Source organism: Siphateles boraxobius, unplaced genomic scaffold (genome assembly GCF_051911475.1).
Source record: "Siphateles boraxobius isolate OS27281-9 unplaced genomic scaffold, OSU_SipBor_1 7, whole genome shotgun sequence".
NCBI lineage: Eukaryota > Metazoa > Chordata > Actinopteri > Cypriniformes > Leuciscidae > Siphateles > Siphateles boraxobius.
The window spans coordinates 5,656,896-5,674,477 of NW_027509197.1; the positions used below are offsets into that span (position 1 = coordinate 5,656,896).

A 17,582-nucleotide genomic window follows, 5' to 3' on the forward strand; every position below is an offset into this window, starting at 1 on the left:
AAGGTTATTTATTATAAAGGTTATTTAGATTATGATCGCCGACCGATCCATCGGAGCACCCTTAATATATATGAATATACATTATTATTAAATATACATATATTCTGTTTTAAACTGTATTTTACTTTTTGCTTTCAATATTTTGAATCTACTAGGAAACTTTGTTGCTTAAATTATGATTATGATTCCTCTAATAACCCCCCCCCCCCCCCCCCCCCCCCAAAAAAAAACTTTTCAAGCCCTTTCAGAGCAAACACAATATTAAGAAATACTGTACGCAGAAAATTGTCAAAATGGTGACAAATGTAATCAGAATATTATCATATAATTGTTTCAGCTGTATCATTGATTGGATATGTTGTACAGGGTGAAGTTCAGGAAAGAACTGTTACAGCAGAAGCTGCAGATGTATGAAATTAAAGAAAAACAAAAACAGAAGGATGATAAGGAGAGAGAGGAGAGACTACAAGCTTTATGCAAGCAGGTACAAGCACATGCATTTTGCACATGTATTTTGCACATGCCCAGAAACTCTTAAAACTCTAATCTAATCTAATGATTTGTATCATCATGTTTGTGAAGCAGTGACAGCTCGTTGTGCGTATTTGTTTGGTTTATAGGTCTCTAAAGTAGCTGAGGCCAATCCAGAGAGGATGATGGGAAACACAGAGGCATGGAGAGTACGTCAACTTCCAGAAGAAGTCTTTGCTTTGCAAAAACCACTGTACCAGCTAAATACATACACAGATAAACAGGTAGCACATGCACACAACACACACAGCACATACTGTACATACCTATCGCACACACACATTCACCTCCCACATACAAACATGAAGCCTTTTATTACACTGAGACCAATAATTCAACCAACGTTTGTGTTGAACCACAAAAAGAATCATGCACATGAAATATAGGCTATTTCCAGAAACATTCGGTGTTTACCTATAATTTATATTTCATATGTTAAATAAATAAAAAAAATCATATATTAAATAAATTATTTTTATTCACTTTTTTCCCAACAAGCCTACTGCGTTTTAGATTATAGGTGGCACTTCCGGTTTGGGGAAGTTGAACTAGTTGAACTTCAGGCCGTTCCAGTGGTACAGCGGTTGTGGCAGAGGGATGTAACGTCTCCATCAGAGCCATAGAGAGAAAGAGTTGCGACACGCTTTGATGTCGCCGCTATGGCTGTCACGTGGTTCATGTAAGCCCCAATAGTTCCAAAACATACGCTGGCTGTCATGTTCTTCTATGGGACAGACAGCAGCGATTACATTATTGAACGGTAAATATAAAATAAAACACACACGCAAGTACTTTTTCAGCTGTTACTGCATTATTGCATTTAGTTAATGTCAGTTTTGCATTTAGATAGGCAGGGTGACAACGAAATACTGTATTAGATAATTTTTAGGGTTTTTTTGGAGGGAAAAGCTTAGTGTTCATGTTCGCATGGGTAGTACCACTGGCTTTAGCGGCTTTCATCTGATGATGGACGTCTCATGATATTTATTTTAGCACAACTGGGCTGTATTAGGCTATTGATCCGTGATCTTGCTTATAAATTCCGATTCAGCCATTAGCCTACCTTCGTGATCACGCAAAGAGGTCTGCAGTGGCGGTCCGTTTAGAATTCCAACCATCATAAAATATAAATAATTACGCTGTGCATGTGCAAATGAATGATTTAGGAGGGAAATGGACTGCTCCCATAACGTAGAAAGCAACGACTATATTTGCAGCAATGTTCGGTAAATATTAACTTCATAAAATGAAACCGGAGAGATAGTTAATGAGTGAATTAACTATGTTCCTAAATACGTAGCTAAATAACTGTTAACGGGATTCATTTCAGTATGGCTAATGCACCCCTTCATCCTACCCTAATCATAGACTAGACCATTCATCAGAAAACAGTACACATGTATATATATTTCAATCACACATAGCTAACTAAGTGTGACAGCGATGTTTGACCAAGGTTGATTCGGTATGCGGTGGAACCCTGTACGTACCGTGAGACATCCTGAGACATCCTGGGCCACCAGTAACGTTCTTGGAGGGGAGTCAAGGTCTGATGGCTACCTGGGTGTCCGGATCCCGGAGAAGTATGCACGGAATCCATGAGGGGTATCCGGAGTCGAGATGGAACGAAGATCTTCCCCTCGGGACCCCCCGGTGGAGCAGGTTCCGACAAGGTGGCCTCAGCGATGAGATCGTTGAGATTCCAGAGAATGGGACTCATTATCAGGGTTGATGGGAGGACTGTTTCGGTGCTTTTCTGAGAGGTTTCCGGTTGGAACATACGAGGCAGTGCGTCGGCTTTGAGGTTCTTGGTTCCAGGGTGATAGGTTACAGAGAAGTTGAAACGAGTGAAGAACAATGCCCACCGGGCCTGGCGTGGATTCAACCTTTTGCCGTCTCGAAGGTATTCTAGGTTACGATGGTCTGTGATTACTTGGAATGGATGGTTTGCTCCTTCCAGCCAACATCTCCACTCCTCCAATGCCAGTTTGATGGCCAATAACTCCCGATTGCCCACATCATAGTTTTGTTCCGCCGGTGTTAACTTGCGTGAGAAGAAGGCGCACGGTCGGAGTTGAAGAGGAGTCCCCTGCCGTTGGGACAGTACAGCTCCAACACCATTGGAAGGAGCGTCGACTTCCACGACGAATGACTTATCTGGGTTCGGATGGCAGAGCATGGGGGCTGAACAGAAGGCTTTCTTTAGGTTCTCGAAGGCTGCAGTGGCTTCTGGAGACCAGGTGAGACGTTTGACCTCCTTCCTTACCATGGATGTGACAGGAGCACAGGTCTTGCTGTAGTCCTTGATAAAGCGACGATAAAAGTTCGCAAAGCCAAGGAATCTCTGTAGTTCTTTCAGAGTCTGAGGTTTGGGCCAGTTGAGGACAGCTTTCACGTTGTTTTGATCCATGGAGATACCCTCTGGCCGAATGACATAACCCAGGAAGTGAATGGTGGTTTCGTGGAATTCGCACTTCTCGAGTTTTAAATATAACTGGTACTCACGAAGACGTGTCAAGACTTGATGTACATGGTTTACGAACTCCTCAAGACTGGTGGAGTAGATGAGGATGTCGTCGATGTAGATTATGACGAATCGGTTGAGGAAGTCACGGAAGATTTCATTCATGAACCCCTGGAAAACTGAAGGTGAGTTGGACAGACCGAAGGGCATGACCCGGTATTCATAGTGGCCTGCAGGGATAATGAAAGCCATCTTCCACTCGTCTCCCTTGCGTACGCGTACCAGGTTATAGGCGCTCCGTAAGTCGAGCTTTGTGAAGATTACCGCAGATCGTAGTTGTTCGAGAGCAGCAGGTACCACCTTTGAGGTTCTTGGTTCCAGGGCGATAGGTTACCGAGAAGTTGAAACGAGTGAAGAACAATGCCCACCGGGCCTGCCGTGGATTCAACCTTTTGGCGTCTCGAAGGTATTCTAGGTTACCTTCAATGGGTTCCCTATTGAACCTATTACCTAGGTTCCCTAGGTAACCTAGGTATTCTAGGTTACCTTCCGATATTACAAATACAAATAATATCGGTATATGATTGTAGATGCATTCAGGACCCGGTAGTCGATACACGGACGAAGACCACCATCCTTCTTTCCGACGAAGAAGAAGCTAGATGCGGCTGTGGACGTAGAGGATTGAATATATCCCTGTCGTAACGCCTCCTCCACATGGCCTTATGCTCAGGAATGGACAAGGGATAAACCTTCCCTAGAGTGGCCCCAGGCAGCAACTCAATGGCGCTATCCCAAGGTCGGTGAGGTGGAAGGGTGGTGGCTCTTTGTTTACTGAACACGTCCTGAAATGCCTGGTATTCCGAGGGAATATTCGGGACCGAATCAGTGACTCCACTCTCAACAGAGGTGGATCCCAGGAAGACTGGAGTGGGGGGCTTAGACGGATTCCTTTTAATGGCTAGAAGGCAGTTTACTTTACAATGTTTGCTCCATTGACATACCTCACCGGTGCCCCAACAGATGACTGGTGAAAGCTGATCAAGCCATGGACGTCCCAGAACGAGGTCTACTGTCGAGTCTTCCAAGACATAAAACGAACACTCCTCACCATGCAAATAGCCCACTGACATATATACCACTGGACTGTAATACTGGATGTTTCCTCTCCCCAAGGGTTTGCCCAGAATAGAGAGGATGCTCAATGGACGAGTTAAACGCCGACGGCGTGCTTGCAGGCGGTTGAGCAGCGATGCGGAAATGAAATTCCCCGCTGCGCTAGAGCCTATAAGGGCTTTTGCTGGAACAGAGTGTTCACGATATTTAAGAATTACAGGAGTTAGTGCCAGATTAGAAACTGAACAGGGTAGATCAATGGTACTCACCGGCGAGCGCGTGGGGCGGACAGGACAGTCCAGGCGATAGTGATTAGCAGCTCCACAGTAGAGACACAGATTATTGTTCCGACGACGATTACACTCGGTGGTGGTAAGATGACCTGCACTGATCTCCATAGGCTCAGGTACGGGGAAGTTCACTGACGGGGAGTGTGGAGTTGGTAATTCAGTGATCTGTAAAGACTCAGGGGCGGATCTAATCCATGGGGAATTTGCATATCATAATTAATAATTGGTAATTAATAATTATTCATACATGTTTGGATCAGATCAGTCTTACATGTTAATAAAACTCCCGATAAGGGATGATATGTCATTTTACCTGCATGCACCTCTGTGTATCCTTGCACTTAACCACAAGTTGATTGCAATTAACTACACGGACCACGTCTTACAAAACAGGCTAAATTAATTAGCTCAATTGTCAGACTAATATTTGTGGGAATCCACAATATCATCTTACTTTATAGGATTTCAGGAAAAGCAATTCTGTGGCCACAAGAATTGGGTTTCCTGCCCTATAAACACATACTCTTTAAAGTATCTTTAATTTGTAAGCTTGTTGCTATAAGATCTTTTGACACTTAAGGGACTTGAAAATGAGCAAAAAGGCAGTACATCAATCAAATGAATATAATGAATTTAATAAGGCAGAACTACTTATGTATTTACTATGGTTACATGGGATATATGTATTTACAAACATAATAAACAACAAAACACGATAAGGCATCGATGAACGAGAAATGCATAGAGACAGAGAGAGAGAGGAAATGTAGAGAGTTGCAGGAATGCAAGAGGGAGTTTAGAAAGACCCGAGGATCTTTCTAAATAGCAAATTCACATAGACAACGGACTTTGAGAGACAACAAGACTTCAACAAATCTTAAAGCGTGATAAAACACGGATACTTGCACAGGTAACTCTTTGCATGGCTTGTGAAGAAGCGTGTGTGTCTCTCGGTCCGGCGCGTCACGTGGTCACGTGCGCGTGTTTCTCCTTCAAAGCGAGCGCGCGCTCGTTTAAAGGTCCCTTGTAGATGGATTTGCTGAAGAGATATGTCACGCGGTTTTCTTTTCACTCGTCGATTGGAATTAAACACGGAGACTTATCTAAGACTGAAAAACACAAACTAGACTAGAAACAAATAAAAGAAAGGCGAAGAGCTCGCCCGGAGGCGAGACGTTACATTATGACACGAGGACAAGAGGGTTTGTTTGTAAGAGAGGGATAAACTGGTATTCAGTCCTTTTGAAGACCTGACGTTTCCGCCTTCTTTTGGAAGAGGGTCCAATCAGGAGCTGTCCCTTTGGAGCGAGATTTTATGACCCTTTGTGTTATAACCAGGCATTAAATCTCTAGTTTCATTGGGTGTTTAAGAGAAGAATCTTCACAATTCTTCTAATACTAATGTGTCACAACGTTTAGCAAAATGTAATGTCAATTAACAAATGGGGAATGAAGATTGGAGTTTATCGAGACCAAACTTGCCACAAATGGATTTGGTTAAACATTAGTTGGCAAAGTTTAAAACATTATCGCATTAGAGTTGTCGAGAACTATAGACCAAACCACAAAAAGGCAACCCATGAAATAGGGAACTTAGATACATTGTTCATACAATTCTCAAGTGGATATATAATAGCATATATATATATGAATACAGGATTCATTTCTCCTCCTTGGTTAGAATTCAGAGAGAGCCACAGTTCTGTGAACATTCCTTTAGGTCGTAAACGCTGTTATCTAAGAACACCAGTGATGTTAGTTTTGGTCTCTTTTCACTCCAAAGATGGGAAACATTGTAAATTATATTTTAGTGGATATTACTGTACGTATTCTGATTGATCACACCGAAAGCATTCTGGAGGTGTCCAGAACTATGTGTACAAGTTATGGGAATAGACAGTTATATTTAAAATGCATAATGAAGGTATTTATAATTCACTTTAAGCTACGATAAAATCATAGTCCTTCCAATGTGACATGGGCAAATGGACACACATAAAAACACATCGAATATATCTGGTTAAATGTCTAAAAAGAGAAGTTTCTTTCTCTTTAGAATCACCTTCTTTGGGACATTCCAGTCGGTCATAAAAATGTCTCGTAACTGGACACCACGCTCTGTCCTGAGCGGGCTTCACTTGTGGGGGATGCGTGTGTGGTTGTGTGTGTGTGTGTATATGTTAATTTACATCCAGGCTTTTTGGGCCTGAAGGCTTTGGGATTTTAGCTAGGATGTATTTAATTATTCAGATTCACCCCTCGCCCAGTCCTTACAGATCGATCTCGGGTTACTGGCCGAAGCGGATCATGGAGGAAAAGTTGTGGTTGACCGGAGACAAGCAGCGCGATGTTGAGCAATAAGGATTGATCGCTGAAATAGTTTCTCAATCTCAATTGAGTCTTCATAAATGGCGAGCTGCAGACAGATGTCGGGATTCAAACCATGTTGATAAGCGGTCATTAGAGCAACTTCATTCCATCCACTGTTTGCGGCGATAGTGCGGAACTGCAGGGCATAGCCTGCCACAGTAGAACGGCCCTGACGTAAACGTAGCAGCAGATCGTGGATGGAAACCGCATTCGAGGTTTGTGCGAAGACAACTTGAAAGTGTTCCAGAAAGCAACTCAACGATTGTAGAGCAGGTGCATTAGAATCCCATAACGCTTGTGCCCAACTCAAAGCGCCACCTGTGAGTAGTGAGATAACAAAGATTATGAATTGAATTGGTGGGCGTGGATCTCCATGTAAAGTCGACACTGCAAAAGGAATCCACTGCATGCCGCGTCTCCCGAATATGAAGAGGGTCGGGCCATGGGGCTACTGGATGCAGGTCGGAGACTCTGTAGTGTGCGACTAAGTTCACCAAGGGTTTCTTGAAGAGTAGTAGGTGGAATGGATGATGCAGCGTCCGCTGCGGAGAGAGGCGAATGTACCGTGGCAGTCGATGCGGTGGCGCCCTGAGTGGTCTCAGCACCGGAATGTAGGACATTATGAGCCGATGAAGCTTGCATAGTGTGGTCCGGTCTTCTGCCACGCTTGTACCGAGGGACGAAGACACAAAGATAGAGTGACAATGTTTATTTAAACAAGCATAAGCAACTTCATAATACTTGAAGGCTTGATATATCCCAGGGAATTCCCAAGTCCCAGAGGATTCCGTGAACAGGAGTGATACAGAAAGAGCTCGACTGGATCAGCTGGATCTTACTGAAGGACACTTGAACTGTCGTAGATCAGTGCAGGAGAAACACAGGAAGCAGATCGTGAGTATCAGGAAACCCAATTCACGGACTCTGCAGAGGAGATATAAACAGGACGTTAGCATGGAGTGAAAACCACTTGAAGTCAGGCAATAACTGGAACCAGGCAACGAACACAAGGAACCAGTGAGTCACAGGCAACGGATAGACGAGACCGGACGCTGAGTGAGAGGAGACTGAAGCTTATGAATGGTGTGCATCAAGGTGAGTAATGATGATGAGCAAGTGGGAGCGATTAGAATTCCGGGGATGATGAGCCAGATGATGAGCGCGCTGAGTTGCGATTGATGGAGTGGTGTCATTGATGATTGAATCCGTGACAACTCTGAGTTACGTAAGTGACTGATGAAATGGGGGTCCCAATTTAATCACTCCACAGCGGTTGTCTTCCAGTACCCTGCGCAAGACTGAGCTCCCTGTCGTGAGACTAGGATGGACGAAGTCAAGTCAAGTCATCCTCATTTATATAGTGCTTTTAACAATGTAGATTGTTTCAAAGCAGCTTTACAGAGATAAACATATAATTTAAGGTAACAGAGATTGGTTTGGTTTTATGGTTCTTGAAAAATGTTTTTTCCAGCTAAAGTTAGTTTTGATTGATTCACTTCTGTCGAAATGATCATTTGTTATTAAATTAGGGGCCGCTAAGACAACACCGTTCTCTCTAAACAGACTCTAAACGTGGACCTGTGATAGACGCTGATGGCGTTCACATGCACATTAAGAATTGATTCTATAGTTATGTGCGTTTGAATATATGTGCGCAGGTTTGTAATTCCTTACAAACCATGCCTAAACAAACTACTTGTCTTGTCTATAAATTTTGATGCAGAATTTTATTTTATCTTATCACTTTGGGTAGGTACGCGAACCGAAAAATTCCACAACGCTTTATCTGTAGAGTGGTATAGGGATCCTCCATAGGGAGAGGCTAGCTGGCACTTCAGCACTGCATTGTCATCAGGTCCAGGCGAAAGTCCTTCGTCAGATCTGGAAACGGCCTGGATCCGGCAGGCTGCGGGAAAACCTTGGGATAAAAAAAGACACTAAAATTAGCGTAGATGCCATTTTTCTTATGATGTAACGAGTACATCAGGATTTAAGGGAAGTGTTCCCAGTTCCGGCTGACCTAATTTAAGCAGCCTAATATTGAATTATAGAAGTCTATAGAGTGTTATGTGAATGCTAGGTCAAAGAGCTGTGTTTTTAGTCTAGCTTTGAACTGACAGACTGTGTCTGCTTCCCGGACAATGTTAGGAAGATTGTTCCAAAGTTTTGGTGCTAAATAGGAAAAGGATCTACCGCCAGCAGTCGATTTAGATATTCTAGGTATTATCAACTGGCCAGAACTTTGAGATCGCAATAGACGTGAAGGACTATAATGCGTTAAGAGCTCGCTCAAGTACTGGGGAGCTAAACCATTTAGTGCTTTGTAAGTAATCAGCAATATTTTAAAATGTATACGATGTTTAATAGGGAACCAATGCAGTGTGTTGACAGAACCGGGCTAATATGGTCGTACTTCCTGGTTCTGGTAAGAACTCTAGCGGCTGCATTTTGAACTAGCTGTAGATTGTTTATTATGCGTGCAGGGCAACCACCCAGTAGAGCATTACAATAATCTAGCCTTGATGTCATGAACGCATGAACTAGTTGTTCCGCATTTGTCAATGAGAGCATATGACGCAATTTATATATATTTTTAAGATGGAAAAATGCGGTTTTACAGACACTAGACACGTGCCTTTCAAATGAAAGATTGGTATCAAAGAGCACACCCAGGTTCCTAACTGACGACGAAGACTTAACAGAGCAGCCATCAAGTGTTAGACGGTATTCTAGGTTATTACGTGTGGAAGTTTTTTGTCCAATAATTAGAATCTCTGTTTTTTCAGAATTTAGTAGTAGGAAATTACTAGTCATCCAATTTTTGATATCAACTATGCATTCCGATAATTTTGTGAATTGGTGAGTTTCGTTAGGTTTGGAAGAAATATAGAGCTGATTATCATCAGCATAACAGTGAAAGCTAATTCCATGTTTCCTAATGATATCTCCTAAAGGTAGCATGTACAGAGTGAACAGCAGCGGTCCTAGTACTGAGCCTTGTGGTACGCCATACTGAACTTGTGATCGATAAGACATCTCTTCATTTACTGCTACAAACTGATAGCGGTCAGATAAATATGATTTAAACCATGCTAATGCAATTCCACTAATGCCAACATACTTTTCTAGTCTATTTAAGAGACTGTTGTGGTCAATGGTGTCAAATGCAGCACTAAGATCAAGTAACACTAATAGAGAGATACAACCACGATCGGATGATAAGAGTAAATCATTTGTGACTCTAATGAGAGCTGTCTCAGTGCTATGGTGCGGTCTAAATTCTGACTGGAAATCCTCGCAGATACCATTTCTTTCAAGAAATTTGAGATCGGCCTGTAATTGACTAATTCTGTAGGATCAAGTTGCATTTTTTTAACAAGCGGTTTAATCATAGCCAGCTTAAAGGTTTTTGGTACGTATCCTAGAGACAAAGACGAATTAATGATGTTAAGAAGAGGATCTATGACTTCTGGAAGCATCTCTTTCAGTAGTTTAGTCGGTATAGGGTCTAACATACATGTTGTCGATTTAGATGAATTAACGAGTTTGCATAATTCTTCCTATCCTATGGCAACAAATGAATCAAATTTTACCTCAGGGAGACTATAATGCACTCCCTGATGTGATGCTGTAGTAGACGGTTGCATAGTTATAATTTTGTCCCTAATATTATCAATCTTATAAGTGAAAAAGTTCATAAAGTCATTACTGCTGTGTCTTGGAAACTTCGGGGCTTGAAGCTTTCTTTTTCGTTAGTGTAGCCACTTTTTCAAATAAATACCTTGGATTATGTTTATTTTCTTTTAATAGGGTTGAAAAATAAGCAGATCTAGCAGCTTTTAAAGCCTCTCTGTAAGCAATCGAGCTCTCCTTCCATGAAATCCGAAATACCTCTAGTTTTGTTTTCTTCCAGTTGCGCTCCATTTTTCTGGCTGCTCTCTTAAGGGCCCGGGTGTGCTCGGTGTACCACGGCGTTGGACTATTTTCTTTAATCTTCTTTAAGCGCAACGGAGCAACTGTGTATAAAGTGCTGGAAAGGAGAGAGTTAAAAGTTTATGTTGCAATATCAAGTTCTTCTAAGCTATCTGGGATGCTGAGACAATGAAACTGATTAGGAAGATTATTGATAAAGCAATCTTTAGTGCCTAGGTCTAACATATTTATAACATGGAGTTGGCTTTGCAGCCTCGGCTAAATGTAATTTACATGAGACTAGATAATGATCTGAGATGTCGTCGCTCTGCTGCAGAACTTCAACAGCATCAACATTGATTCCATGTGATAATATTAGATCTAGAGTATGATTACGAAAATGAGTAGGTCCTAACACGTGTTGTCTAACTCCAATAGAGTTAAGAATGTCTTTAAATGCCAATCCCATTGCATCTTTTCCATTATCTACATGTATATTAAAATCACCAACAGTTAGGACTTTATCTGCAGTCACTACTAATTCTGATAGAAAGTCAGCAAATTCTTTGATAAAATCTTTATGGTGCCCTGGTGGCCTGTATACAGTTGCCAGCAGAATTCTCAAACTTGATTTATTGTTTACATTATATATTTTTACATTAAGCACCAACACTTCAAAAGAAGTATATTCAAAACTAGATTTTTTAGTGGTTTTGAAAATATTACTATAAATTACAGCAACACCTCCTCCTTTGCCTTTCAGGAGAGGTTCATGTTTATAACAGTAATCATGGGGGGTGGACTCATTTAAAGTAATGCAATCGTCTGGTTTTAGCCAGGTTTCTGTCATACACAGCACATCTAGGTTATAATCTGAAATCATATCATTAACTATGATCGCTTTTGAAGTAAGGGATCGAATATTCAGCAACCCAAGCTTTATCGTTTGCTCATCTGTATTATATCTATTTTTTTATTTGTTGAATATCAATTACATTTTTAACCTTAGATCGGTTTGGACGTTTTTTGGATTTCAAAATTCGGGGAACAGACACAGTCTCTATATGATGATATCTAGGTGAAAGAGGCCCAATGTGATGGGATTTATCTGACCTTGGTGACGCGAGGCCGCTAGCAGACGGTCGGTTTAGCCAGTTTGTCTGCTTCCTGACTTGAGCCCCAGATTGTCATGTTTTGTCTCTAAGACTATGAGCCAAATTACTAGAGAGAAGAGCAGCACCATCCCAGGAGGGATGAATACCATATGGTTGAATACCATCTTTTCAACAGGTCAGGTTTGCCCCAAAAACCTTTCCAATTGTCTATGAATTCTATATTATTTTGCGGACACAACTTAGACAGCCAGCCATTGAGTGATGACAATCTGCTAACTATCTCATCACTCCTTCGAACAGGAAGGGGGCCAGAGCAAATTACAGTGCCTGACATCGTACTTGCGAGTTCAAACACCTCTTTAATATTAATTTAATATTAAGTTTGTGGTAAGTTTGATTTGTTGTGGTAATCGGAACGGAAGAGTGCTTTTTTGATCCACGACTAGAGCAATCCCTCACTGTCACCCATCTGCCTGGCTGCACAGGCAATAATTCAGCCGGAACCGAATCATGTAAAGAGTTCACTATGCTAGGCGCATCCAAAATAGTATCTAAAGCTCTAGCACACTTACTATCCTCAATTAAAGTTTGGATGCGTGTTTCTAATTCTGAAATCTTCTCCGTCAGCCTGACTGTTTCCTTGCATTTATCACATATAAACACAGGGCTCTCAAGTTTTATCAAAAGTTTAGAGTGAGATTTAGGGGAGGAGCCACCCAAATATTTGCAGCAGCGGTCCCTCGACCCAACCAAATTCGCTTCAATTTTTGCTAGCAGTTCAATTTTGCCTATTGTTCATAATTGACCAGCACAAATGGAAATTATAACAATTGTTAAATCTGATAAAAAGAAAAATTCATCCAAATAAAATAAAGTTATATTTAAAAAATACAAATTTATTGAAAAATAAAAATAAATTTGACCCCAAACAAGCCAGCTGAACATCAGTGCTCAATGTACATAACATTGTGTCATAACAACTTGCCCTGAGCATGTATGTCAAGACCCAAACCGGTCACCTTTACAGGGGTCATCGGATGCCCATTTTCAACAAGTTGGAATGATTCTTTTGGGTCTTCATGTAAAGTTTGTAACATACTTTGGTTAAAATTTCTCAATGGTTGTGTAAAACAACACCCTTTTTACCTCTTAAAAAACAGCTCTGTTCACAGTGACCCGTTTCGGTGCATGTCTCTTTAAATGATAATGAGCAACAACTTTTTGGCTTTTTGAGGACAAAAAAAAGGTGAATGGATTTTTTTCATTGCATGGTGATTGTGTCCACACACTGCAAAGACACATTTATTTGCAAATTCCATATAAAAGTGTATTTTGCATCCGATGACCCCTTTAAAAGCAGTTGGAGAGTTTTTGAATGCATCAATAATTTAGCACGAATTTGGCTATACTCCTCAACATCAGCTCTCACTGTCTTTGATCACAGGCAAGAGATATCGTCCAGGAGTCGTAAAATCAAAATGCAAAAAAAAATAAAAAAATAAATGAAGATGTCCGCAAACCGCATTCATCAGATCTTGCTCTTTCAACTTCCACTCCGTGTGTGCGCGTGTCTAGTAACGAACGAGCTTGCAGCGGGAACACATAATTTACCCGGAAACAACTAATTCTAATTTCTGATTGGCTGGTAGCTAGCATTTAACTCTGTATAACTCGAGACAGATGCTATGAACTCTGCAGAGAACTTCCCTCCGTTTGCCTTCCGTCCATTAATTGTATAGCGAGACAAGTTCCCTTACTCCTCAGCGTGAGAAATACACGGTGTGGCGTGTGAGCGTGTGAACGGGTTGAAATGCGTGTGTCTCACGCCCAATGCGTGAGACTTGAGAGCCCTGCCTATATTGCCGACGGGGAAGGCTATGCTAAACATGTAACATGAAGTGCAGGTGACAATAACAGGACAAGAGATTACTCACCGTGTTTGTAGACTGATTCTTACTCACCTGGGCTTTTTATGCACTCAGAGGCGCGGGCGCGCGAGAGAAAAATAAATAAATAACTGAGCGCACGGGTGGCGCGTTAACAGGCTAGCGAGTTACTAGCGTGTTGTGCTAACAATAACGGAAGCTAGCGATGTCAGGTTAATCTGAGATGTTGTCTAAGCTGTATTCAGTAGTATAAACAACTAGAAATGGTAGTAAATGATGGTTCAAAACAGAAAGAAATACAAAGCTAATACAAGGCTTAGACGGAGCTTACAGCCTCGAAGCAAACAAAACACAGCAGGCAGCTAGGCAGACAGGAGCAATCGATCAGGATCAGGAACGAAGGACTAGGCTTAACACAGGAATACCAAGGTACACTGGGTGGCATATCACAGGAGGAATATGTTACACAGCGCCTACCCGCAGGGAGGACTTAGAATACACATATTGGCCAAAGGAGAACTGGCCCCCTGACTGAGCCTGGGTTCTCCCAAGGTTGTTTCTCCATTCTGTCACCTGATGGAGTTTTGGTTCCTTGCCATTGTTGCCTTTCTTCGCCTTTTTCGCCATTGGCTTTTGGCTTGCTTAGTTGGGGAATTTTAATTTTATATTTTGACAATATTATTTCAACATTATTTTCCTATTATCTCTATAAAGAGGCTTTGAAAATATCTGTATTGTAAAAGGCGCTATAAAAATAAAGGTGACTTGACTTGACTTGACCCGAGTGCGGGATGCATATATGGAAACTCAGAGGTATCCAGCCCGCAGGATGGAATGGTTTCATGGATGGTTTCAACCTTGAGGCAAGGGAAACCACATGCTCGGACTTAATATGGAAATACACGTGGGGGTTGCCCAACGGGTGAACCATGCACACGGATGCACCTAGCTAATCACGAGGGCTGACCAACCGGGCATCCACTCTGGTGACTGGAGGAACTCGGGGTCTAAGAAGGACTCATCTGAATGAAATAGCGCACATATCCAGTCTGTGGAGTGGAATGGCTCAGCAAGCGATGACACCGAACAGGTCCTACTTACTGGCTTAGTGGAAGCAAGTACATGAGAGGACACTGGCTCTACCCGGAGATTATAGAATCTCGCGAATGTGTTGGGTGTCGGCCCGCCTGCAGCTCTTCCTTTCACACCCACGCGGTGGGGTGGAGTTGCCCTATGCAAATTCCGCAGACCCATGGCATTTCCTTTCCATTGGCTTGTTTTGTAGAACTCGAAGGTCATAGGCTTCTAAGCGAAACCCCCATTTCGTCAGTCACTGACGTAACTCGGAGTGACTGAACGAAAGGGAACATGCACAATATTGTTATCGTGGGCACTTTAAAATACAGTAAATTCCTTATTATGAATTATTATTTTTTTTTAGAATGCATTATTAAGTGTATCTTTTGGTAGCGTGTAATACAGAATGGTAGCATAAGACACAGCTCTGATATCGGCCAAATATAATACCCGAAATCCAAGTACATTAGAAATTGAAAAGGTCAGAGAGACCACGCTAGCGAAGTCGGCTCAAGGGAAGAGGGTGACGTTAAGGAAGATGGGGGTTCGACGGCTGCGCTCAGCTCTATTCGCAAAGTGGTGAGCGAAGCCATGGGCATTATTTTAACAATCTAAGTGCATGGTCTAAAATCTATCATACAACCTGCGCAATGGAGCGCCAAGCGCCCTGCGCCACATCCTGTGCCACGTTGTTTAAATAGCAAATGCACTTGCGCCAATTTGTGCACCCATGAGCGTCCTGGTCTGAAAACAAGGTGTGTTCAGGCGCATTGTTTTCGCATTGCTATTTTGAGGCAACTGAAATAGACTGCTTTTTAAATAAAAAATAAAAAAACTGCGCAGTATTTTTTTTTGTTATTTAAAAAGCGCGTTAGTAATGTGCGCCTATAGGCGGGTGCACAACACACGTACAATCTGCTTATTACACACACAGTTACACAGTTAAAATATGGTGGAATCCGGCAATTTTTTCCGCTTGCAAATTCCGTCATGTAAATAGCGAATCCACCATGGTGCGAGCGCAGTACGGGACAAGATCTTTATGCACACAATATTAATCTTTTACATTTTAATCCTTTTATTTTTAATATTTGTCCAGTTTGTGTGCTGTTGTGCATCCCTGTGTGTGTAACAAGCAGAGTGTACGTGCATTGTGTACCTGCCTATAGGCTCATATTACTAATGCGCCCTTTAAATAACCAAAAAAATACTGCGTCATTGACTTTAGACCGCTTGTACTGCCGTAGCAACATGACGACATACGTTGACAACTGGGTTATGCTCGTTATGCCTAGCAGGAAGCTCACGCTGTTGTTGTTTTGTTCAAACATTATGGACCATGGCAAGCAGACTTTGAGACAAAAAGAGGACTAAAACGAAGATCAGCATCTTTCGAGATGCCGAGAGCTCCACGTCCGCGACTAACTTCGACTTGACAGAGACGCGAGTGCTGCATTTACTTTATAAGACAGACATTCAAAATGATGAAATGTTAGAATTTGATCTGTATGTTATTCTAATGTTGATCTAGCTTAACGTACTTAGTCTCATACAGCCAACACACAACCTAACTAACATCATTCAACACACTCAAATGCCGTTTAGTGTGTGTGGCGAGGGGGGCGTGGTTCAGCGAAGTCTGTAGTGCGAGAGCAACGACAGAGCCGAGCGGTGAGTAAGTAGGTCAAGTGCAAAATGACAAACACCTGTCTCTGATTGCAGTAATTGGCGTAGGAAGACCGCATAAAAGCCGGCTGGTGCAAGAGAGCAGAGAGAGAAGGACTGGGTACTCGTGCACGAGACGTGAGCTGGACGCTGAAAGTGGAAAGAGTGTTACCTGATATAGTGGAAAGAGTGATATTTTAAATAGTGGAAAGAGTAATATATTTATAGTGGAAAGAGTGTTGGTGGGCCGTGTTGCGGGGACCCTGGACATTTTATTGACCGGTGCCCCGTGATGGAGGTGGGGACACTGGTCAGGGTCCCTGACACACCACAGGCTGCCCCCGATCAAGATGGGTTGTACCAAATACCAGTGATTATTGAGGGGGGTACCTATCAGGCTTTAGTGGATTCAGGCTGTAACCTCTATCCATCAAAATCTAATACAACCAGAGGCATTGGATAAGAGCCGCACGGTTAGGGTTTGGTGTGTGCACGGGGAGGTGATGGATTACCCTTTAATGCGAGTCATTATCCAATTTCGGGGCCAAAAGCATAGGGTGGAGGTGGCCGTTTGCCAATACCTCCGGCACCCGTTAATTTTGGGGACCAATTGGCCGGGGTTTAAAACACTATTGGGTTATTTCTGTGCGGGTGCTTCTGGGACAAAAAGGAAGCAGGAGAGGGGAGCGGTCGCTCAGGTTGGAGAGGCTGTGCCGGGGCCCTCGGTACCTGTCCCAGAGGTTCGGAACGGGGTTGAAAGAAGGATTCTTTCAGAGGGTGATGACTTTCCTCTGGAACAGTCCCGAGATGAGACGCTTAAAAATGCGTTTGACCAGGTCCGTACGATCGACGGGCAGCCCCTCCACCCCGACCGACCGCCCTCATATCCTTATTTTGCTATCATAAAAGATAAGTTGTATCGGGTGACCCAAGACACCCAGTCAAAGCAAGATACAACTAAGTTATTAGTTCCAAAGAGCCGTCGGGAAATGCTTTTCCAGGCGGCTCACTGTAATCCGATGGCTGGACATTTAGGGCAGGCAGCTACACTAAATCGTTTAATGACCCGATTTTTCTGGCCGGGCATTCACGAGAACGTGCGCAAGTGGTGCGAGTCTTGTCGTGAATGTCAGTTGGTGAATCCACCGGCCAACCC

General features: G+C 42.6%; 1 protein-coding gene across 1 annotated transcript in view; it reads left to right on the plus strand.

Annotated features, from left to right (window-relative positions):
* The window catches only part of LOC143723384 (coiled-coil domain-containing protein 148-like), a 278,157-nt gene that overhangs the window by 243,108 nt on the left and 17,467 nt on the right, over window positions 1-17,582 (plus strand). The window contains exons 13-14 of the mRNA XM_077215748.1: window positions 367-484; window positions 621-755. Of these exons, the coding sequence (XP_077071863.1) occupies window positions 367-484; window positions 621-755 (253 nt within the window). The remainder of the gene's footprint in view (window positions 1-366; window positions 485-620; window positions 756-17,582) is intronic.